Source organism: Chiloscyllium plagiosum, chromosome 35, assembly GCF_004010195.1.
Source record: "Chiloscyllium plagiosum isolate BGI_BamShark_2017 chromosome 35, ASM401019v2, whole genome shotgun sequence".
NCBI lineage: Eukaryota > Metazoa > Chordata > Chondrichthyes > Orectolobiformes > Hemiscylliidae > Chiloscyllium > Chiloscyllium plagiosum.
In genome coordinates this window covers 37,559,821-37,585,564 of record NC_057744.1, presented here as the reverse complement: position 1 = coordinate 37,585,564, position 25,744 = coordinate 37,559,821, and the positions used below count along the sequence as shown (strand labels likewise).

General features: G+C 42.9%; 1 protein-coding gene across 6 annotated transcripts in view; it reads left to right on the top strand.

The window, feature by feature from the left end:
* Nucleotides 1–25,744, top strand: part of arhgap32b (Rho GTPase activating protein 32b) — a 551,689-nt gene that overhangs the window by 267,524 nt on the left and 258,421 nt on the right. For all 6 annotated transcript variants that reach the window (XM_043676934.1, XM_043676933.1, XM_043676937.1 and 3 more), the window contains one exon: nt 12,702–12,793. In XM_043676934.1, coding sequence (XP_043532869.1) covers nt 12,702–12,793 — 92 coding nt within the window. The remainder of the gene's footprint in view (nt 1–12,701; nt 12,794–25,744) is intronic.

Sequence of the window (25,744 nt, the reverse complement as noted above, 5' to 3'; positions counted from 1 at the left end):
TGCAATGGTGGTCACCTGTAATGTGACATGAACCCAAGGTCCCGGTTGAGGCCCTCCCTATTGGTGCCGAACATAGCTATCAGCCTCTGCTCGGCCACTTTTCTCTGCTGCCTGTCCCAAAGTCCACCTTGGAAGATGGTCACCCAAAGGTCCGAGTGTTCCCCAACTGGGAGGGAACCCTCCTGTCTGTTGATTGTTGTGCAGTCCCATTCATCCGTTGTCGTAGCCTTTGCTCGGTTTCCCCAATGTACCATACCTCCGGGCATCCTTGCCTGCAACGTATAAGATAGACAACATTGGTTGAGTCACATGAGTACCTGCCATGTACAAGGTGGGAGGTGTCCACACTCTGACACGTCTTGCAGCGCCTACCGTGACAGGGTTGTATGGAGTTGTCCTGAGAGCCGGGCAGCTTGCTACAAACAACGATCTGTTTGAGGTTTGGCGGTTGTTTAAAGGCAAGTAGTGAAGGTGTGGGGAAAGTCTTGGTGAGGTGCTCATCCTCATTGATAATGTGTTGCAGTCATGAAGAGTAATTTTTCAGCTCCTGGGAAATACTGAACAACGAAGGGTACCCTTTCGGTTGCAGCACGTGTCTGTCTCCTGAGGAGATCATTATGGTTCCTTACTGTGGCACGTCGGAATTGGCGGTCGATGAGTTGGGCATCGTACCCCGTTCTTGTGAGGGCATCCCCGAGTACTTCCAGGTGCTCTTGAATTGCATTTGTCCGGATTGACCCCCATCCACCACTTCTCTGCCCAACTCTCCAATCTATTTATATTCTGCTGTATTCTCTGACAGTCCCCTTCACTCTCTGCTACACCACTAATCTTAGTATCATGTGCAAACTTGCTAATGAGGCAATCTACACTTTCCTCCAAATCATTTATGTATATCACAAACAACAGTGGTCCCAGCACAGATCCCTGTGGGACACCACTGGTCACAGGTCTCCATTTTGAGAAACGGCCTTCCACTACTACTCTCTGTCTCCTGCTGCCCAACCAGTTCTCTTTCTATTTAGCTAGAATACCCGGACCCCATGCACCTTCACCTTCATCAGCCTACCATGGGGAACATTATCAAATGCATGACTAAAGTCCATGTATATGACATCTTCGTCCCTTCCCTCATCAATCACCTTTGTCTCCACTTCAAAGAATTTTATTAGGTTTGTAAGACATGACTTTCCCCACAGAAAACCATGCTGCCTATCACTGATAAGCCCATTTTCTTCCAAATGGTATGTGTCCTTTCCCGACGTAGCTTCTCCAGTAGCTTCCCTACCACTGACATCAGGCTCACAGGTTTGTAAATACCTGGATTTTTCCTGCTAACCTTCTTAAGCAGGGGACAACATTAGCAATTCTCCAGTCCTCTGGGACCTCCCCCATGTTCAAGGATACTGCAAAGATACCTTTTAAAGCCCCAGCTATTTCCTCTCGTTTCCCTTTGTAACCTGGGGTAGATCCCATCTGGATCTGGAGACTTGTCCACCTTAATGCCTTTTAGAATACACAATACTTCCTCCTTCCTTATGCCGATTTGACCTAGAGTAATCGAAGTTCTATTCCTAACCTCAACATCCATCATGTCCCTCTTCTCAGTGAATACTGATGCAAAATACTCAGTAAGAATCTCTCACATTTTCTCTGACTCCACGCATATCTTTCCTCCTTTGCCCTTGAGTGGGCCAATCCTTTCTCTAGTTACCCTCTTATTCCTTATATATGAATAAAAGTCTTTTGGATTTTCCTTAACACTGCTTGCTAAGGATATCTCATGACCCGTTTTAGCCCTTTTAATTCCTCGTTTCAGATTAGTCCGACATTCCCGATATTCTTCCAAAGCTTTGTTTGTCTTCATTTGCCTCTGTGTGCATCCTTTTGCCTCTGAGCTCGTCTCACAATTTCACCTGTCATCCATGGTTCCCTAATTTTGCCATTTCTATCCCTCATTTTCACAGGAACATATCTCTCCTGAACTCTAAACAACCTCTGTTTAAAAGCCTCCCAATATCAAATGTAGATTTCTCTTCAAACAGCTGTTCCCAATCTACATTTCCCAGCTCCTGCTGAATTTTGGTACAGTTGGCCTTCCCCCAATTTAGCACTCTTCCTTTAGGACCACTCTCATCTTTGTCCGTGAGTATTCTAAAACTTATGGAATTGTGATTGCCATTCCTAAAGTAATCCCTACTGAAACTTCAACCACCTGGCTGGGCTCATTCCCCTACACCAGATTGGCACCCTTCCTGAGTTGGACTGTTTCCGCTGATGGATGAGTGCTGAACCAGAGGACACAGCTTAAAAATACGGAGTAGACCATTTAGGACAGAGATGAGGAGAAACTTCTTCACCCAGAGAGTGGTGGCTGTGTGGAATGCTCTGCCCCTGAGGGCAGTGGAGGCCCAGTCTCTGGATTCATTTAAGAAAGAGTTGGATAGAGCTCTCAAAGATAGTAGAATCAAGGGTTATGGAGATAAGGCAGGAAGAGGATACTGACTAAGAATGATCAGCCATGATCATATTGAATGGCGGTGCAGGCTCGAAGGGCTGAATGGCCTACTCCTGCACCTATTGTCTATTGACTATTTATATACTGTTCTAGAAAACCCTCTTGGGTGCCCCTTACAAATTCTGCTCCATCCAGACCTCTAACACAAAGTGAATCCCAGTCAATTTTGGGAAAATTAAATCTCCTGTCACCATCACCCTGTTGTTCCTACATCTTTTTCTGATCTCTCTACATACTTGTATATGTATCTCACGTTTGTTGTTGGGAGGCCTGTAATACAGCCCCAACATTGTTACTGCACCTTTCCTATTTCTGAGCTCTCCCCATATTGCCTCACTGCTCGAGTCCTCCATAGTGCCCTCTTCCAGCACAGCTGTGATATCATCTCTGACCAGTAATGCAACTCCTCCACTCCATTTATCTCTCTCTCTCTATCCCGTCTGAAGCATCAATATCCTGGGTTATATTGTTGCCAATCATGCCCTTCCCTCAGCCAAGTCTCAGTAATAACAATAACATCATACTCTCAGGTACTAATCCAAGTCCTAAGTTCATCTGCCTTACCTACTAAATTTGTTGCATTAAAACAAATGCACCTCAGACTATCTGTCCCTCTGCATTTGTTCTCCCCTTCCTGCCTACTCTTTCCCTTACTCTCACTGACTTCATTATCTAGTTCCTTACATGCTTTAGTTACTACCTCCTACTGTCCATCAACCTCCTCATTTGGTTCCCATCTCCCTGCCACATTAGTTTAAACCTTCCCCAAAAGCATTACCCCCAAGGACATTGGTTCCAGTCAGGCCCAGGTGTTGACCATCCAGTTTTTAAATGTCCCATCTCCCCCAGAACCAGTCCCAGTATCCCAAAAATCTGAACCTCTTCCTCTTGCACCATCTCTCAAGTCACACATTCATCCTGATTATTTTATCATTCCTACTCTAACTGACAATGTCACTGGTAGCAATCCTGAGATTAGTACCTCTGAGGTCCTACTTTTTAAACTTGTTTCCTAACTCCCTAAATTCTTCTTGTAGGACCTCATCCTGTTTTTTTTTAACCTATATAATTGGTGCCTAGATGCACCACGACAACTGGCTGTTCACCTTCCCCCTTGTGAATTTTCTGCAGTCGATCTGAGACAAGCCTGACATGTGTACCTGGGAGGCAACATACCATTCGGGAGTCTAGTTTACAACTACAGAACTGCCTGTCTACTCCCATGAGTTGAATCCCCTATGACTATAGCCCTTCTACTCTTTTTCCCACCCTTCTGTACATCAGAGCCAAGCCCGGTGCCATGAACCTGGCTACTGCTGCCTTCCCCTGGTGAGCCATCTCCCCAACAGTATTCAAAACGGTATACCTGATTTGGAGGGAGATGACCACAGGGAACACCTGCACGGATTTCCTGCTCTTTCTCTGCCTTTTTGTCATCCAATCCCTTTCTCCCTTAGCAATCCTAATCTGCGGTGTGACCAATTCACTGGACATGCTATCCATGACCCCTTCAGCATTATATATACTCCAAAGTGTGTCCATTCACAGCTCCAGAGCCATCATGCCGTCTAACAAGAGCTGCAGCTGGACCCACTTCCTGCACCTGAAGGATTTAGGGACATCAGCTGCATCCCTGAACTCCCACATTCAGCAAGAGGAGCATAACATGGGGCTGAGATCTCCTGCCATTTTTAATCTTAATCTTCACCTAAGTTGAGACAAAAGTTATGAAAAAGGAGAGTTTTTTTTAACCAATCACACGATAAATAAGAAAAAAAACAGAAAATCCTTACCTTATCAACACACCGCAGTCCTTTTTTTTGTTAGAGGAGCAGGGCAGTGGGAGACACTACACGGGTAGTGTCTTGGGTTCAGTCACTGCCTGTATGTATCAGCTTTTTAAACAGTTTACCTTCCTGGACGCCCTCTGGTCCTTGTTCTCTCCACCTGTGGCACTGGTAATCCCGAGATTACTACTCTGCTCATTCCTCCCCATTAAGAATCCTGTAGACTCGATCCGAGACATCCCTGACCATGGCATCCAAGAGGCAGCATACCATTCAGGAATCTCACTTGCGACCATAGAATTTCCTGTTTCTTTCTCTCATAATTGCTATCACTATTGCTCCTCTGTTCTCCCCCCTTCTCTTCTGAGCCACAGAGCCAGGCTTAGTGCCAGAAACCTGGTCACTATGACTGTCCCCTGTTAATCCCTCCGCACCCCAACAGTATCCAATACGATTGAAAGGAACAGCCGCTAGGCTGCCTGCACTGTCTGCCGATTTCCTTTTCCCTCTCCGAACAGTCACCCAGCTACCTTTGTCCTTTAACTTAACTGTGACTACTTCCCATTAACTCCTCTCTATCACGCCTCAGCCTCCTGAATGATCTGAAGTTCATCCAACTCCAGTTCCAGTTCCCTAATGTGGTCTGTGAAGAGCTGGAGTTGGGTGCACTTCCCACAGGTGAAGTCAGCAGTGTCACCAGTGTAGTCTCTCAGCTTTAGCCAGTGTCCGAGTGTGTCACTTCAGGTGCCTCGCAATCCCCTTGTCAGCATTCACTACTGATGAACCTTTGTTCCGCCTATTCGCGAAATAAGTCTTTAAGAGGAAAAAAATTACCTTCCTAGCAGCCCCCTGGTCCTCACTCTGACTGGTCCCGCTACAAAATGGAGGCTGCTGATTCCACAGGGTAAGTACTTAAATGGGAAATTTACCTTCCTAGCAGCACAATGGTCCTTGTTGTCACTGCTTTGGCTGCAAAATGGAGGCTGCTGATGAAAATGACATAAAACTTGGTGGCATGATGAAGAATGTGCAAAGAGCCTTCAAAATAATTTAGATAGGCTGTGGTTGCAAGAACATGGCAGATGTAAGATATGGAAAAGTGTGTGGCTATCCCACTTTGTCAGGAAGAATGAATGTGCTGAGTATTTAGAGTTATACAGCATGAAAATGGGCCATTTGGTTCAACTCATCCATCCTGAACAGACATCCTAAATTAATAGACAGATTTTTGACAGAATTTGGACCATGTCACTCTAAAGCCTTCCTATTCATTGACCTCGCCAGATGTCTTTTAAATATCATATTTGTAGAAACCTCCGCTATTTCCTCTGACAACACATTCATACACGCAACAGCCTCTGCATGAAAAGGTCCTTCTAAAATCCTTCCTCCCCTCATCTTAAATCTATGCCCTCTAATTTTGGACCCCCCTACCGTGGGAAAAAGACCTTGGTTATTCACCCTAACCATGCCCCTCATGATTTTATAAACCCCTATAAGGTCACCCTGCAGCCTCCATCTCTCCAGGGAAAGTAGCCTCAGCCTATTCAGCCTCTCCCTATAGGGAGGAGGCTGGAAGAATACAGCGAGCCAGGCAGCATCGGGAGGTGGAGAAGTCAATATTTTGGGTGTAACCTTTCTTCAGGATTGGTGTGTTTATTGGGGGAGCTGCAGATAAAGGGGGTGGTGGGGCAGGGTGGTGAAGTGGGAATAGGGAGGAGTGGAAGGGAGAGGGAGGGGCTGGGTCATTTTCGTGGGATGGGAAGGGAGGTTATTTGAAATTGGAGAACTCAATGTTGAGTCCTCCAGGCTGTAGGCTACCCAAGAGAAAGATGGGGTGTTGTTACTCCAATTTGCCATTTGGTTAGTTGTGGCAATGGAGGAGGCAAAAGATGGTCATGTCAGAAAAAGAGTGGGATGTTCTGTCTGGGCAGCTTGCAGCCCAGACGACTCAACGTTGAGTTCTTCAGTTTCAAATGACCTCCCTTCCCACTCCCTGACAACGACCCCAACCCCTCCCCCTCCCTTCCACTCCTCCCTGCCACCAACTGGATTCATTCCTTCCATTGACCAACCAGGTCGTACCCTCTACCTGTCTTCACCTATCCCCACTTCACCGCCCTGCCCCCGCCACCCTCTTTATCTGCAGCTCCTCCTACACTCACCCCCAGCCCTGAAGAACTGTTACACCCAAAATGTCGACTTCTCCACCTTTTGATGCTTCCTAATTTGTTGTGTTTTTCCAGCCTCCTGCCTGCCTACTTTGAATTCCTGCATCTGCACTTTCTCTCAATATAATTCAAGCCCTCCAAACTCTGCAACATCCTTGTGAATCTTTTCTGAACCCTTTCAAATTTAATAACATCTTTCCTATAGCAGGGTGAACAAATTGCAGTATTTTTAAATGAAAAGTGTTGATTTCCAAAGGGACCTTTCATAAATCACAAAGCAAGCATGTACGTGCAGCAAGCAATTCAGAAGGCAAGGCGTGATCATGCTGACCGTGGGTCCCGTATGGGTGCATTACTGATAGCAACCACTGTCTCCTCATGGTGCTGCTGAGCTATGGAGAGCTGTTGGCCCTGATCAGCCAGTGGTCAAGCATAGCTTCCAGGCTTGATGCCACCTAGTCAATGCAGGAAACTGACTAGGCAGCATCATTGACGTGCAGTTAGTGGATCAAACCTTTCATCCACAATAGATTCAGCCCCAATTTTCTTGATGCGTGTGATAATGTCTGTTTAGGATTGTTTCACTGCTGTTTTCCAACTGGAATCCTAGGAGCTAATGTTGCATGACCGAACTGAGGTAGAGTCTGGTGTCATAATTCTATATTTCTATCAAACTTTGGATGAAATAAGTTTTCCTCATCTCAAGCCACTTACCACACACCTTAAACGTACGCCCTCTGGTCTTAGACACATCTACCATAGGGAAAAAATTCTTGCGATCTACTCTGTGTGTCTCAATTTTGTGTATCTCAATCAGATTCCCCCCCACCCCCACCAAAATAACAAAAACAGGTCTGGCAGCATCTCTGATTTCTCTTCACAGTTAACTATTTGGGTCTGCTGACCCTTCCTCTGAATTGATGGTTTTTATGCAGAAGGTAAGGTTGGGGGAGGGGTTCAGGAGTAAATGATAGGTGGGGACCTAGCCCAAAGAGAGAGAAGAACCATTAGAGAGACAAAGGAGTGGATAACAATCTGGCTAGGAGGGTGAATAGATGTTAATGGAACTTGTTAGTGGCTACCAATGGGTTATATGTCATAGCAGGAGGAGAAAGTGAGGACTGCAGATGCTGGAGAACAGAGCTGAAAATGTGTTGCTGGAAAAGCGCAGCAGGTCAGGCAGCATCCAGGGAACAGGAGAATCGACGTTTCGTGCATAAGCCCTTCTTCAGGAATACTTATGCCCGAAACGTCGATTCTCCTGTTCCTATATGTCATAGCAGACTATGTGATAACAAGACCTGGTGTGTGTGGGTGGGGGCTAGGACATAGAGTACAAGCCCTGAAGTTATTGAACTTAAGATTGAGAGTCCAGTAGGTTGCAGTGCCCAAGTGAAAAAATGAGGTATTGTTCTTCCAGCTTACACTGAGCTTCACTGGAGCACTGCAGCAAGCCTGAGATAGAGATATTGGCCAAAGGGGGTGGTGTTCTGTGAAGTGGTCACCCAATCTACACTTTGTTTCCCCAATGTAGAGGAGACCACACTGTAACCAGCTAATGCAGTAGATTAGATTATGTGAAGTGCAGTAAAGCGCAGTTTTACCGGCAATATGGTAAGTGTGGGAGGTGGTAAAAGGACAGGTGTTACACCTTCAATTACAGTCGACAAGGATGTCCTGGAGAAAACGGTCCCTGTGGAAGGCAGACAAGGAAGGAAAGGAGGATATGCGCCTGATGGTGGCATCTCGCTGGAGGACCGCCTGGGTGTGGATGCTGGTGGGATGGTAGACTACGACAAGGGGAGCCCTATCACTGTTGCTGGAAGGAAGGGAGGGGGAGGTGAAGGCTGAAGTTCGGAAGATGGGTCAGATCTGGCTGAAGGCCCTGCCCACAACAGTGCTGGGGAATCCTCGGTTGAGAAAGAAAGTGGACATTTCGAGGCTCCCTGGTCGAAGTTGGCATCATCGGAACATATGCGATGGGGATTGAGTCTTTACAGGAAGCAGGGTGCGAATATATGTAGTATAACTGTGGGAGTTGGTGGGTTTATAGTGGATATTAGTTTATAGTGGGTTTATAGAAATAGAAACAGTTGTCAAGGAAGGGAAGTTAGTAGTCAAAGATGGACCAGGTGAAAGCGAGGGCGGGGTGGAAATTGGAAGCAAAATCGATAAACCTTTCCAATTCTAGACGAGAGAGGAAAGCAGCACTGATGATATATCAGAGAAAGAGTTGTGGGTGGGGGCTGGAATAGGACTGGAACAAGGAATTTTCCATGTACTCCACAAAGAGACCTGCATAATTAGGGCCTATGCAGGTACCAATGGCCTGAAGAAAATCAGATGAGTTAAAAGAGAAGTTGTTAAGGCCTTTTTACCAGGATTAAATGGAGAGCTCTGAGACCGTCCTGGTGGAGGATGAACTTGTAGAGGGATTGCATGTCTGTGGTAAAAAAGGAATCGGTGGAACCTGCAAACTGGCATAAAGTATTAGAGAAATCACAGATATAAGTTGGCAGGAACTGGACTGGGGAGAAAATACCGTGCCAAGATAGGAAAAGGTAAGATAAGTAGGCAGCAACAATGGGTCTACCTGGGCATCCTGTTGTGGTATTTTGGAAGGAGATAGAAGCAAGCTGTGTGTGGTTAGGATACTATCAGCTTGGAGACAGTTGCGCGGAGATCCCCAGGCGAGAAAAGGTTAGTGACAATAATTGATAGAATGACCTGATGTACCAAGGTGGAATCATGGTCCAGGTGGAGATAGGAGGAGATATCTGAGAGCTGTCACTCAGCCTCTGCAATATATAGAGGTCAGTACACCAAACTACACCAGCACCACCCTATTGGCAGGCTTAATAACAGAGTCAGGGTTGGATCTCAATGCATAGAGTGCAGTCAGTTCGTGGGGGAGATAGGTTGGAATGGGTGAGTGCAGCAGAGAAATTGAGGCGACAAATGTCATGTTGACAGTTCTTAATGAGCAAATTGAGTGCAGGTAGTGTCAGAGGGGTCTAGGTTTGTTGGAGAGTGTTGGAGGTGGGCTAAAGGATCTGTGGGATGGGGAGAGGATGCTTGTCTGAAGAAATGGGCATACAGATGAAGATGACAAGAAGAATTTGATGTTGCCTTGCCTGAAATTCATTTGAGGTGGAGACGCAGAGGGATAAAACTGAGACCTTTGCTGAGTACAGACTGTTCAGCATCGAACGGCGGAAGGTTAAGAAGGATGGTGAATATGTGACAGCGGGTGGGGTTTACCTCCTCCCTTCTCCGTATCCAAGGGCAGAACCTATCTTCCAGGTGAAGAAATGCTTTTCCTGTATTTCACACAATGTAGTCTACTGCATTCGCTGCTCACAATGTGGTCTCTTCTACATTGCGGAAAACTAGGCTTAGACAGGGTGACTGTTTCACAGAACATCTACGTTCTGCCCACCAAAATGACCCTGAGCTTCCAATTGCCTGCCACTTCAACATGCCAACCCTGTTCCCTGGCCAACATCTCTGTCTCAGGCTTGCTGCAGTGCTCCAGTAAAGCTCAGGCACAAGCTGGAAGAAGAACACCTCATTTTCTGCTTGGGGACCCTGCAACCAATGGACTCAAACTTGAATTCAATATGGACTCTTCTTTGACCATCCCCATACACAGGCCTTGTTATCACATAGTCTGCTATTACACACAACCTACTGTTAGCCACTCCATTAACAACAATTCATTCTCTTACCCAGATCCTTATTCACTCCTTGTTCGTTCCAACTGTTCTTCTCACTCTTTGGGTTCTATCCCCACCTATTATTTTACTCCTTTTCTCCTCCTCCCACCCTGTCTTCTGCATAAAAACGGACGTTTTCCTAGCTACCACAAGTTCTGAAGAAGGGTCACCGGGCCCGAAGCATTTACTCTGATTTCGCTTCACAGTTGCTACCAGACCTGCTGAGCTTTTCCAGCAGTTTCTCTGATCGTTTCTGATTTACAGCATCCGCAGTTCTTGCAGTTTTTATTACACCTTTTCAATAGTCTGCAACCAGAACTCCACACAGCATTATATCCGTGATTTAGCCAATGCTCTGTAACGTTGTACCTTGAATTCCTTGTTCCTATATTCTGTGCCGTAGCTACCACCTTGTCTGACTGTGCCGCCACCTTCAGGGTTCTATGGCACTAAGGTCCCTTTGTTCCTCGGTACTCCCTAGGGATCTGTCATTCATAATGTTACAGGCCTTTGTGTTATAACGCACGTTTCATCAACACAAATTCGCTGTAACACAATTGACGAATTGGGGATGCTGTTTCTATAGTGTGAACTTTTAAAACATGTGTTGGCTGTATTGCGATTGCAGCGGCAACACTTTTAAGTGTTGTTTCTAAAGTGCAATTTTTCTATAATAACGCAACCATCAAGTTATAGAAAAATTGACTATGTCCTCATTAGCTAAAAATGTGTTGCTGGAAAAGCGCAGCAGGTCAGGCAGCATCCAAGGAGCAGGAGAATCGATGTTTCGGGCATGAGCCCTTCAGAAATCATGTCCTCATTAGAACTTCCACCTCACGCTTACCAGGATTAAATTCCATCTGCCATTGCTGTGCCCAATTTGCCAACTGGTAATATCAGACTGTAGCCTGAGACCTTCCTCACTATCAACATTATCATCAATTTTCATGTCATCTGTCTAGTTACTCATTGTACTTTCTACATTCACATCTAATTCATTAATATATTTGAACAGCAAGGGTCCCAGTGCCAATCCTTGTGCTACACTGCTGGTCACAAGCTTCCAATCATATTCAAAAACAACCCTTCACTATCTCCCTAAGCCTCCTATTTGCAAGCTAACTTTGGATCCAGTTTGTCAACTTGCCTTGGATCCAATGGGTTCCTAACTTTTGGACCTGCCTCCCATGTGGAACCAGAAACTGAGGAAACTGGAACAACCCTTCAGAAATGAGATTAGGAATTTCTTCAGCCAGAGTGTGATGAACCTGTGGAACTCATTGCCACAGAAGGCTGTTGGAGGCAAGTCATTGAGAGACAGGTTTTGCTCAAGGGATCAAAAGTTACTGTGAGAAGGCAAGAGAATGGGGTTGAAAAATATATCAGCCATCATAGAGCAGACTCAATGGGTTGAATAGCTCAACTCTGTTCCTATAACTCAGGTTCATCTTGAACTCAAAGGTCCATAACTCCAAGCAAGAAGCATCACCACTTGGAGGTCTGAATTTTTGATTTTGCATGGCCTCTAGAGTCACAGTAGTACATCTGCAAATGTTGAGAAAGATGTAGAATGAATGTTCAGAGAGGTTGTCACGCTGCAGGGTAGGAGCAAACAGGCAGATTGGGAATGGATGACCAGACAGTAAAATAGAAATAAGCAGGTAGTGTAGGAGTCCCCAGTGGTTCTACTCAATAACCAGTTTTCTATTCTGGATACTGGAGAGGGCAACAGAAATGTGTTGCCTGATAGGTCCATGGAGGCAGGTGCTCTCACAACATTGAACGAACATCTGGATGAGGACTTAAAAAGCCAGGATATAGGCTATAGACAATGTATGGGTAAATGAGATGAGCATAGTTTGGTGATTGTTGGTCAACATATATTGGTTGGCCGAAGGGCCACTTTCTATATAAGTTAGTTAAACATGAGTTTTCCTTAACAAATTCTTCCTCGCTGTTCTGAATTTTCTGTGTATTAATTCTATCCCATATAATTGGAGAAGCTTCCTTGGAGAGAAGACCAAGAGGAGACTTGATACAAGTTTTCAAAATCATGATTAACTTGGATGAAGTAATAAGTTAGAAACTGTTTCTGCTCATGAAAAGCTTGAGAACCAGGCAAGTGTTTTACATAAGAAGCAAATGTGAAGTGAGAGAAATCATTTTCACAAACAAGTAATTAAGTCATGAAGTGCACTGGCTGGACATATGACAGAAGCAGGTTTAATTTGAGACCTTCAAGATTTTAGTTAAACAGAAGCATGCAGACAATTAGGCAAATGCAGGAGATTGGCAACAAATTAAAATGCTCTGAGAGATGGGCTTGTTTTGCAGTGTAATGATTCTGTGGTTTCAGAGATAAACTAAAAGTGGGCTCATGAGCATGAACACCAACTTGAATCAGTCGGATTGAATGGTTTGCTACTTTATTTCAGTAAGTCTATGTGAAAATAAATCTGAACCTTGTGCGAAGCTCAGAACACTGATCAGTTTCTTCTTCTGGTTGTAGGCAAGGAGTGCTGACCTTCCTGATCTCCCTGGAGAACTCCCTCTCCACCCATGTGGAAGCACTGCCAGTATGAAAGTCAAACACGTCAAAAAGTAAGAACACATTTGTTGCTGTTTGCACGGGCTGGGACTTGCCTGGCTGGCATCTGTTTTGGGACAATAAATTGTGTGTCAGATGATATCTCACTGATCTTTCACTGCAGTAGTCACAATTCTTCAGCACCTCATCAATCACCTTCTCACTCATAAGATATAGGAGTAGCATTGTGCCATTTGGTCCATCAAGTTTGCTTCTCCACTCGATTAAAGCTGATATGTTTCTCAACTCCATTCTGCTGCTGTCTCTGCTTCAGTGTGGTTCCTTTGTTGTTTTCTGTTTAATAAAAAGTGTAATGTTTCCTGATTTGGAATACTGTGACATTTGATGGTTGTTGAATAACATATTTATGTTCTTTACGTAATGTCTTTCATTTATGTAATGAAACTTAAACACATTAAGGAATGTTATTGCCTATTTTGCATCGATTGAGTATCAATGTGCATTCGTTTAAGTAGAAACTAAAGTCAAAAATCAAAACATTACATATCCTCTTCAATATTCTTTTGTATATTTAGACTGGGTGGATTTAATTCCATTCATTCCAATAAACCTTGCTTTCTTTGCAAGGACATAAATCCTTGTATTGCCATGTCTGGGATTGAAATTGATGAAAACAAGACAGCTATGCATGTAGTTTTTTAAAAAAAAGAGCCACGTCAGTGCTGAACAAAAACGAAGAACTGCAAGTGTTGGAAACCTGAAACAAGAACAGCTGGTGATGCTCAGCAGTTCTGGCAACATCTGTGAAGAGAAAGCAGAGTTAACATTTTGGGTCCAGTGACCCATCTACAGAATTAACTGTAGCTAGGAAGAATTGCATATGTGCTGACAATGTTTTTTTTTTGGAAGGGTGGGTGCTGAATGGGAAGGGTTTTGGTTTGGTACTGGATAATGAACCAGGCCAGGTGTTAGACTTGGAGGTAGGTGAGCACTTTGGTGATAGTGATCACAATTCGATTATGTTTACTTTAGCGATAGGTATATACCGCAGGGCAAGAATTATGGCTGAGGGAAAGGCAATTATGATTCGATTAGGCAAGATTTAGGAAGCATAGGTTGGGGAAGGAAGCTGCAGGGGATGGGCACAACTGAACTGTGGGGCTTATTGAAGAACCAGCTGCTGCAAGTCCTTGATAAGTATGTACCTGTCAGGCAGAGAGGAAGTGGTCAAGTGAGGGAGTCGTAGTTTACGAAGTTGAATCTCTTATCGAAAGGAAGGAGGCTTATGTAAGGATGAAACGTGAAGGCTCAGTTAGGTCACTTGAGAGTTACAAGTTAGCCAGGAAAGACCTAAAGAAAGAGCTAAGGTGAGCCAGGAGGGGACATGAGAAGTCTTTGGCAGGTAGGATCAAGGAAAACTCTAAAGCTTTTTGTAGCTATGTCAGGAATGAAAGAATGATTAGAGTAAGATTAGGACCAGTCAAGGACAGTAGCGGGAAGTTGTACGTGGAATCTGAGGAGATAGGAGAGGTGCTAAATGAATATTTTTCATCAATATTCACACAGGAAATCAACAATGTTATCAAGGAGAATACTGAGATAAGGCTATTAGACTAGACGAGATTGAGGTTCATACAGGGGAGGTGTTAGCAATTCTGGACAGTGTGAAAATGGATAAGTTCTCTGGGCCAGATATGATTTATCCTAGGATTCTCTGGGAATCTAGGGAGAAGATTGCAGAGGCTTTGGCTTTGATCTTTATGTCGTCATTGTCTACAGGAATAGTACCAGAAGACTGGAGGATAACAAATGTTGTTCCCTTGTTCGAGAAGGGGATTAGAGTCAACCCTGGTAATTATAGACCATTGAGCCTTATTTTGGTTGTGGGTAAAGTGTTGGAAAAGATTATAAAAGATAGGATTTATAGTCGTCTAGAAAGGAATAATTTGATTAGTGATAGTCAAAACATTTTTGTAAAGGGTAGGTTGTGCCTCACAAACCCTATTGAGTTCTTTGAGAAGGTGACCAAATAGGTGGATGAGGGTAAAACGGTTGATGTGGTGTAAATGGATTTCAGTAAGGCGTTTGATAAGCTTCCCCACAGTAGGTTATTGCAGAAAATATGGAGGCATGAGATTGAGGGTGATTTAGTGGTTTGGATCAGAAATTAGCTAGCTGAAAGAAGACAAAAGTAGGTGTTTGATGGGAAACGTTCATCCTGGAGTTCAATAACTATTGGTGTACTGCAGTGATCTGTTTTGAGGCCATTGCTGTTTGTCATTTTTGTAATTGACTTGGATGAGGGCGTAGAAGGATGGATTAGTAAAATTTGTGGATGACACTAACGTCGGTAGAGTTGTGGACAGTGCGGAAGGATGTTGCAGATTACAGAAGAACATAGATAAGCTGCAGACCTGGGCTGAGAGGTGACAAATTGAGTTTGCGAAAAAGTGTGAGGTGATTCAATGTATCAGGAATACAGAATACTGGGCTAATGGTAAGATTCTTGGTCGTATGGATGAGCAGAGAGATATCTGTGTCCATGTACATAGATCCCTGAAAGTTGCCACCAGGTTGATAGAACTGTTAAGAAGGCATACGGTGTGTTGGGTTTTATTGGTAGAGGGATTAAGTTTTGGAGCCATGAGGTCATGTTGCAGCTGTACAAAACTCTGGTGCGGCCGCACTTGGAATATTGCGTACAGTTCTGGTCACTGCATTATAGGAAGGATGTGGAAGCTTTGGAAATACTTTAGAGGAGATTTACCAGGATGTTGCCTTGTATAGGGGGAAGGTCTTACGAGGAAAGGTTGAGGGACTTGAGGCTATTTTTGTTTGAGAGAAGAAGATTGAGAGGTGACTTAATAGAAACATATAAGATAAGAGGGTTAGATAGGGTGGACAGGGAGAGCCTTTTTCCTCGGATGGTGATGGCTAGCACGTGGGGACGTAGCTTTAAATTGAGGGGTGATAGATATAGGACAGATGTCAGAGGTAGTTTCTTTATTCAGAGTAGTAGGGCCGTGGAAAGCACTGTCTGCAATAGTAATAGACTCGCCAACTTTAAGGGTATTTAAATGGTCATTGGATAAACATTTGGATGATGATGGAATAGTGTAGGATAGATGGGCTTAAGATTGGTTCCACAGGTTGCCACAATATCAATGGCTGAAGAGCCTATACTGCGCTGTAACGTTCTATGTTGTAAGGGGCTATCTTAGCCTTGAATATACTTTCCAACCCAGCCTTGACAGCCTTCAAGAAGAAATTCTATCTCATTTCTGTCTTAAGCCTGTGACCCCTTACTTTGATGATCTGGTAGAACATATAGGAACAATCCCCTCCTTGAAGTGGGAGAGTTCAGAACAGGTATCGAGTCATACAACACAGAAGAGCCTCATAGTTCCATCAAGTTTGAGCTGACATGTTTACGGTAATGCCATTTTCCAGTACTTGACCTACAGCTCTGAATGCTATGAATGTTTCAAATGCTCATCCGCATAATTGTTCAAGTTTGAGAAGTTTCCTGTTTATGCTGCACTCCTAGGAAGTGCATTCCAGATTTCCACCACCACACCACCTCAAAATCTCCTTTTATCCTCCTACCCTTCACTTTAAAATTATGTCTCCTCCTGGTTGACCCTTCAACCAAGGGAAACAGCTGCTTTCTATTCACTATATCCATGCCCCTCATTATCATATACAACTCACTCCAGCACCATCTCAGCCTTGTTTGTTCTAAAGAAAATAACTTGAGACTTTATAGCCTCTCTGTTAGTTAAAATACTCCAATGTGGAAAAAAAATCTGAACTTAAACTCAGACCTTTCAAGAGTGTTGCCACAAAGAATTTCTTTACGGGCTAGTTGAAAAGATTATGAAAATTTTGTGTGCTGAAAATTTCAAAATTAATTTTTGTTAGACAAGACTGTTAGTGATATAAAACCAGAGCAGATATATTGAGTTATGGTACAGATTAACGATGAACTAACCAAATGACTTATTCCCATTCCTATTTTCCTTTCTGCCTCTGACAGGGAAAAAAATCCGCACCATTCCCAGCTGTTGGCAATGTGTTACTGTGTTTTGAAGTTAGAAATTAGCAACCTTTCTTGCGGCAGATGTTCTTCCTCCTTGCTGTATGAGTCCACAGTGTGCCTGAGAGTCTGCTCATCTCTTGCAGCATTTTACTGTAATGGCCAAGCATTTTCTCCCCCTTAAATCAGCTGAGCATGTAAAAGGTTGGCGGAGGCTTGCTGTTAATTGCTGCACTCATGTTGATGGGACAGTTCTATGTAATTGCTTCCAGTAAATAGGCTGCTGTGAGGATGCTGTGTGACAATCTGGTTAGTTTTATAGTGAACTTTGGATCTGAATGAAAGGCTGACACTTTACTGACAGGGACTCGATCCTCACTGTGGGATTTTGGCTTGTTCCCAGACTCTATTCTTGGCTTTCTGACCTAATTTATGCACCATGCAGACAAATGAAGTCCTTATCTTGTCGCATCTTTAGTACCAGCGCTTCAGATGTTGAACACGTCACTTCCCTTAGAAGACATGATCTAGTCTATTCTTTCTATTGTGACATTGTGACACTGCCCTTGTATTAAAGACATTTGTGGCCAGGATTATTGTGTGTAGTCTATTTAGCCTGTCACATTTGGTTGATATTTGTAGGTACACGTACAAAGATAGAACATAGAAGAATACAGCGCAGTACAGGCCCTTCGGCCCTCGATGTTGCGCCGATCCAAGCCCACCTAACCTACACTAGCCCACTATCCTCCATATGCCTATCCAATGCACATTTAAATGCCCATAATGAAGGAGAGTCCACCACTGCTACTGGCGGGGCATTCCATGAACTCACGACTCGCTGAGTAAAGAATCTACCTTGTTTAAAAGATCTTTCTGAATTTTGATGTTAGCAGGGTGTAAGGATATTTATGGTGAACCAAGCAAGAAGAAATCTTATATTTCAAGACCACTGGATGACCCATGTCATTTAAGAAGCATTTAATTAACTTTAAAATATAGTTTCTGTTGTTATGTAGGCAACGCGATTGCCAATTTCTACAAAACAAGCTCCCATAATCAATAATATGATGAATAGATAATTTGGTTTTGTGATGTTAATTGAGGCATAAATATTGGTGAACACATTGGGGATAACTCCCTGGTTCCCCCTCTTCAGTATAGTCAGGGAAAATCAGGCTTGACTAATTTAGTTGAGTTCTTGGAAGGAGTAATGGAGAGTATCAATGAGGCTATACAGTCGATGCATCTGGATGTTAAAAGGATTTTGAAACTGTACAATGCAGCAGAGCTTATAATCAAAAATGGAATCCTACAAAATGGGCCGTGGTAGCATTGACTTTTTTTTTTAAAAAAGTCTAAGGTATAGAAAGTAAAGTTGTATAAATGATTGTTTTTCAAACTGGAGGCAAGTTTATAATGGAATTCTCCAAGTTTCAGTATAAGAACTATGCAGCTTCTGACATACCTTAGTGACATGGAATTATGAGTGCCTGGCCTAATTTAGAAACCTCCAAATGGCACAAAACTTAGAAATATAGTCAACAGTGAGGAAGATAATAATTGACTTCAGGAGAAAATATAGACAGGGTAGTGAAATGTGCATTATAATGACAGGTGAAATTTTGAAAATCAGAAGCAGGAATATTCACCTTGAACCAGATCTGTGGTCTTACTGTATATACTTGCATTGCTCTGAATTCCTTAAAATATTGGTTAACAAAAATGTATTTATTGGAGATCAGTTGTTAGTTTTAAACCTAGTGCTAATTGCTGTTCAAGTACAAGGATTCCAAACTACTTCTAACTCCTCTGTAGAATAGTGGTTATTAATTTAACTTCTGAGAAGAATCACTTAGTTTTAGCCTATGCTGTTTAGTCCTAGACTCCACAGCCATCTCTTATGAAATACCATCTGGAAATCTTTGAAAATGTTATCTAGAAGCATACCCATTCTTCACTTCAGTCACTGCTCCAAAAAAGTTCAATCAGGTTTATTAGGTGTGACCAACCTGTTACAAATTCTTCTCTCTCTTTGATCAGCTTGAAGTTTTACAGGTGCTTACGTGTCCTTTCCCTATTTTTCCAATATTTTCTTAATGCCAGATATTGGGCTAACAGATATATAGTTTTCTGCTTTTCCTTTTTTTTAACATAGCGAGGTGATGGATATATATTTCCACTCTAAAGGGATGGTTTTAAATTAAACGAAATTTCAAAATTTAGAGAGAGGACGTTGTTAATGTTATTTCATACTTTCTTTAAAATACTGGGATGAGAATCATCCAGTTCTCTGGTTTAGTCCCTTTTCAGTGCCATTCCTTTCTACATTACTCTTACTTTCTTTATGTTAGTTTTATTGAGTCTTTCTGTTGTCATCAAATAAGATAAAGGGATGCCTGAAATCTAGTAGGATGAAGAAACTGGTGAGGAATATACTAATTAAGGGTTACAAAAGCAGAAGTTGCTACAAAAACTTGATGGTTCTGGGAACATCTGTGGAGAGAAAGTAGAGTTAACATTTCAGGTCCAGTGGCCCTTCTTCAGAATGGTTATTAGACCCAAAATTATTTCTGAGTGCCAGCATCTGCAGTTCTTAGTTTTTTTTTAATTTAATTAAGGGTTAATTGAGTGTGAGTTGGTAGTATAAATGTGAAGAGCCAGTAAGCAATGGATTGACAGTCTTAAGACGTATGGTGAACTGAAATAAAGCTCGTACTAAAAGTGTGGCCTTCGATTCTGTTGTCTTCTGCGACGTAAGTCCTGTCCCTGACGTAATGTTCGTTTCCCTGGGATTTCTGGCATGCTGATCTGTTCTTCAATTGTATTTACTAATACCAAGTAATTATTAAAAAATATCTGGGCATTTTATTACTTTCCTTGACAATGTCACCACTATTATTTTTCTAGAAGTCTGCATTCTTCCTGATCATCTTTTTTCCTAATAGAATTGTAAATATTTTTGTTGGTTTTGAAGTCTGACATGCTTTGTTCCTGCTCTCTCTTTGTAGCTTTTACCATCTGGTGAGGATGTAGAAAAGAATCACTGTAGTGGTTGAGACTGGAGTAGAAGCATTAAAGTTAAGTGGATAGATTGGAGAAGTGGCACAGTGGTTAGCACTGCTGCACTTACAGTGCCAGAGACCCAGGTTCAATTCCCGCCTCAGGCGACTGTCTGTGTGGAGTTAGCACATTCTCCCCGTGTCTGCTCCGGTTTTCTCCTACAGTCCAAAAATGTGTGCTGGTTAGGTGAATTGGCAATGCTAAATTGCCCGTAGTGTTAGGTGAAGGGGTAAATATAGGGGAATGGGTCTGGGTGGGTTGCGCTTTGGTGGGTTGGTGTGGACTTGTTGGGCCGAAGGGCCTGTTTCCACACTGTAAGTAATCTAATCTAATCTAAAGCTGGGATTGCTATTCTTAGAGCAAAGATTCAGATGAAATTTGAGCTCCGTTAGGTGATCAAAGTTTCATGGGGGGAGCACTTTGATAACAGTGATCATAATTCTGTAGATTTTCAGATAAGGACAAGAGTGGACGTTGGATGAAGGTGTGAAATTGTGGGAAGGCCAGCTATAACCAAATTAGGGAAAAATTGGAGCATGTGGTTTGGAAATGGCTGTTTGAGGGTAAATCCACACCAGTTGATTTGAGTGCAGGACAGTCATGTTCCTCTGAAAATTAAGGACAGGAATGGCAGGATTCAGATGACAGGGGAAATTATTAGTTTAGTCACAAGAAAAGGAAACATACATAAGGTCTAGGCAGCTAAAAGCAGACAAAATTCTTGAATACAGAGAAAGTAGGAAGGAGCTCAAACGGGGACTTAAAAGGGCTAAAAGGAGCCTTGAAATGTCCTTAGCTGGTAGGGTTAAGGCGAACCAAAGCATTTTATACATATGTTAGGAGCAAGAGAGTAGTGAAAGAAAGAAGGAATGGGCCCACTCAATGATAGTGTAAGGGAGATTATGTGTGGAGCAAGAGGAAATGGGTGGTATCCTTAATGACTACTTTACGTCGGTATTCACTGAAGAGTGGGACTTGATGTTGAGGTTAGGGAAGGGAGTGTGAATATTCTCAGGCAGGTCAACTTAATAAAGGAGGTGGTGTTGGATGTCTTGAAATGTATGAAGATAGAAAAGACCCCAAATGGGATCCATCCCTGGAGACTGTGGGAGACAATGGAGGAAATAGCTAGGACCTTAACAGATACCTTTGCATCCTCTTTGGCCTCATGAGGTTCCAGAGGACTGAAGAACGGTCAATGCTGTTCTTTTTTTTTAAGAAGGGAGACAAACATCATTCAGGTAGTGAGCTTAACATCAGTGGTGGGCAAGCAGTTGGAGGAGATAATGAGAGACAGGACTTATTCACATTTGTGAGTTAATGTACTTGTTTGTAATAGGCAGCCTGGATTTGTGTAGAGAAGGTCATCTCTCACCAACTCAATTGAGTATTTTAAAGGGGAGGGGGGTGCACTTGATAGAAGTCTTCCAAATTATGAGAGGCATGGATAGGTTGGATAGTCAGAGGCTATTCCCAGGGTAGAAAGGTCAGCTGCAGGAGGTTCAAAGGAGAGGGGGAAAGATTAGCAGAGAAGTGTGGGAAAATGTTTCATACTCTGGGTGGAAGGTGTCTGGAACACACTGCCAACAGAGGTGGTGGAAGCAGGTATGTTAAGTACTTGATAGGCAGATGAACAAGGAGCGAAGAGCAGGATAGAAACTGCTTATTGGCAGTAAGTATTATTGTATTGTGTCGCCAAGGTCTTACCAGACCATAGGGCTGCGCTGTCATTACAGAGAGGTTACTGGTGGTGATTTAACTTGAGGGTCCGGCGAGGGAAGAGAGGTTGTGAAGGAGAGTCCTTTGTGGTAACCTCAAACCGGTGGTGGGAATTGAACCCATGCTGTTGGCATCTCACTGCTCTGCTTTGCATTCCTGGTGAAGTGCTTATGCCCATCTGCAGCCTTCATTTTCTCTAAACCAACAATCAGCCAACTGAGCTAAACTGATTCCTGGGCAATAAGTAGCGGATCTAAATAAGAATTAGGAATCGCTGCACGCTTGGTGGGCCGAAGAGCCTGTTCCGTGCTGTATTGTTCTTTCGGTTTGTTCTTTGAGATTTGATATGGGTGTTTGAAATCATGAAGGTTTTACATTGAGTAAACACAAACCGTTTTCAGTGATTCAGGAGTTGATAACTTGAGGCACAGATTTAATGTGATTGACAAAAGAGCCAGAGATGATCTGAGAGAGCTATTTTACACAACTTCTTGACAGATTTTGGAAAATGTTTTCAAATAAAATGGTGAATACTGATATAGTAATATTTTCTGGAAGAAAATTGAATTCATACTTGAAGAAGAAAATAATGCCAGGTTAAGGGAAATGCTCAAGTGAATGGGATTAATCCGTCTGAAGAGCCAGCATAGACGTAGTCTTAAAACCTGTCGCCTATTCTGTATTGTCCTCTAGATTCTACAAATACCCATCATACAGTGATACAGATATAAAGTCATACAGCTCAAAAATGGGCCCTTTGGTGCATCTGGTCCATGCCAACCAAGTTTACTAAACTGAACTAGTCCCATTTGTCAGCATATAGTCCATATCCCTTTAAACCTTTCCTATCCCTGTACCTGTCAAAATGTCTGTTGAAAGTTGTAATGTATCTGCCTCTACCACTTCCTCTGACAGCTCGTTCCATAGAGCACCATTCTCATAGAAAAAGTTACCCCTCAGGTTCCTTTTAAATCGTTCCCCTCTCACCTTAAACCTATGCCCTGTAGTTTTGGACTCCCTTGCCTCAGGGAAAAGAACTTGGTTATTCACCTTATCTATGCCCCTCATTTTAGAAACCCCTAAAAGGTCATTCCTGAACCTCCTACGCTTCAGAAAAAAAAGTCTCAACCTATCTAGCCTCTCCCTATCAACCTTCCAGTCTCAATAACATCTTTGTAAATCATTTTTGCACCCTTTTCAGTTTAATAACATCCTTCCTATGGCAGAGTGACTACAATTGTATGCAGTATTGGAGAAAGTTAAAAGGAGATTGCATGGGAAGTTTTGTTTTTAAACAGAGTGGTAGGTACCTGGAACATGCTACTTGGAGTTGTAGATTAGATTAGATTACATTAGATTACATTACAGTGTGGAAACAGGCCCTTCGGCCCAACAAGTCCACACCGACCCGCCGAAGCGCAACCCACCCATATCCCTACATTTACCCCTTACCTAACACTACGGGCAATTTAGCATGGCCAATTCACCTGACCCTGCACATCTTTGGACTGTGGGAGGAAACCGGAGCACCCGGAGGAAACCCATGCAGACATGGGGAGAACGTGCAAACTCCACACAGTCAGTCGCCTGAGGCGGGAATTGAACCCGGATCTCTGGCGCTGTGAGGCAGCAGAGGCAGATATGATAATCAAGTTTAACAGGCATTTAGGCAGGCGTGACCAGATATAGAATAAAGGGATATAAGCCATGTGCAGACAGGTAGAATTAGTTTAGAACAGCATCGTGGTCGGAACAAACATAGTGGACTGTTCTTGTGTTGTATTGTTCTATGTTCTGATCTCTAGAGGAGTTTAGAATGTGCAAGAGGGAATTTAAAAGGGAACGTAGGAGAGCTAATACAGGGTAGTGACAGGAAAAGTAAAGGGAAATCCTAAACATTAAAATCAAAGATCTGCGGATGTTGGATGTCAGAAACAAAAACAAAAATTGCTGGAAAATCGCTGCAGGTCTGGCAGCATCTGTGGAGAGAAAGCAGAGTAAACGTTTCCGGTCCAGTGACCCTACTTCAGAATGGAAAGAAAATCTTAAATTGTTTTACAGGTCCTTTACATTATCGGTAAAAATATAATAAGGAAAACTGTAGGGCCCATTAGGACCACAATTTGTGCCTGGATCAAAAGGATGTAGGTAGGGTTCTGATTGAATAATTTGGATAAGTGTTCAGTTGTTTGAGGGATATTATAGGTGTAGAAATCAGGGAGAAGTTCTGTGATACGATGAAGGAAATTAGCATAGAAAACAAGGAGATTGAGTGTTTTAGTGGTTTAAAAGTAGATGATTTCCAGGGCCACATGAAATATATCCTAGGCAAGGCAAGGGAGGAAATAGCAGAGGCACTTGCAAAAATTTTACAGTTCCTGTCTGACCACAGGAGAGGTGTTGTAGAATTGGAGGAAAGTCAATATGGTTCCGTTATTCAAGAAGGACAAACCAGGAAACTACAGGCCAGTCAGTCTGACCTCTGTGCTGAAGACACCATTGGTATCAATTCTGAGGGTCAGAAGTAATCTTTATTTACAGAGGTGGGGATTAATCAAGAGTAGTCAGTATGGATTTTAAGGGAAGGTTATATCTGACCAACTTGATTGAATTTTTTGAAGTAGTGACTTGGTGTGTGGATGAGGTCAATGTATTCGATGTTGTTAGCTTGGACTTCAGCAAAGCGTTTTAGAAGGTCACACAAGGGAGTCTGATGTCAAAGATACTGTGAGATCCAAAAAGAATTTGGCAGATTGGATCCACAAATGGCCAGGTGGCAAGAAGCAAAGGATGATGGTTGAGAGTATTTTTCTGACTGGAGACCTGTGTCCAATGGGGTCCCAGTTTATAGAATCTCAACAGAGTGGAAGAGTCTGCACCGACTCTCCGAATACTAGGGGGCATAGGTTTAAAGTGAGAGGGAGAAAGCTCTGGCTGTTTGTAATTTATTTAAGTGATTTGGGCTTGAAGGTAGGAGGGTTGATCAGTAAGTTCGCAGGCAATACAAAGTTTGGAGAGGTGCTAAATAGTAAGACTGATAGCCTTTGACCACAAATGGAAATAGACAGGCTGGTCAGATGGGCTGATCAGTGGCGAATGAAATTCAGTTCAGTTAAATTTAAGGCGGTCCATTTATGTTGTACAAACAAGGGCAGGGAATGCATGATGCACAATAGGACCCTGGAAAGCACTAACGATCAGAAGGACTTTAGTGTGCATCTACCATAAGGTATCAGGACAGGTGGAGAAAGTGGTTAAGAAGGCACATGGTATATACATGCCTTTATTAATTGAAGTATGCAATTTAAAGGCAAACAGGTTTTGCTGGAACTATATAAAATGTTGTTTAGGCCACAGCTAGGGTACTATATGCAGTTCTGGAATCCACAGTATAGGAGGGATGTAATAGCACTGGAGAGGGTGCAGAAGAGATTTAAAAAGTGTTGCCTGCTGTGTATGTTATGAAAAGTGATTGATATTTTTGTTATAGTAGAGGAGATTGAGAGAGTGCATTATAGTGAGGTTTGAAATTATGAGGGGCATAAAAAGGGTAGACAGAAAGGCCTTTATTCCTTGGTGGAGGAATCAATGTCTGGTGGACATAGATTTAAGGTAAGGGGGCAGAAGGTTTAGAGGAAATGTGAGGAAAATCTTTTACACCCAGAGGGTGATGGGGTTCTGGAACTTGCAACCAGTAAGGTTGATTAAGACAGAAGCTCTCAAAACATTTAAGAAGTATTTAGATGTGGTGTTGCAATTCCAAGACATACAAAGCAATAGGCCGAGTGCTGAAAAATGGGATTAGGATAGTTAGGTGATTGTTTTTGATTGGTGTTGATGCAGTGGGCCGAAGGGCCTTTTTCTGTGCTGTAACAGATTAAAACTGGCCAAAGCAGTCACGTTCATGACAAAAATAAGGCCAGTTGGGAATTTTGGGCTGCAAGTAGAATTTAAAAGAAAACTAAAGAATTTATTCAAATTCATGACTTCAGAAAAGCATCTTAGTAAGTATAATACAAAACTAATTGTGAAAAATGAGCGTGTTAGTAGCTGTACACAGTATACCAAGTATACAGTTGCTAACACTGAGTAGTAAGGGTATGGAATGCTTTGTCTGCAATGGTAGTAGATTCACCAACTTTAAGTACATTTGAGTCGTCATTGGAAAAGCATATGTACGTACATG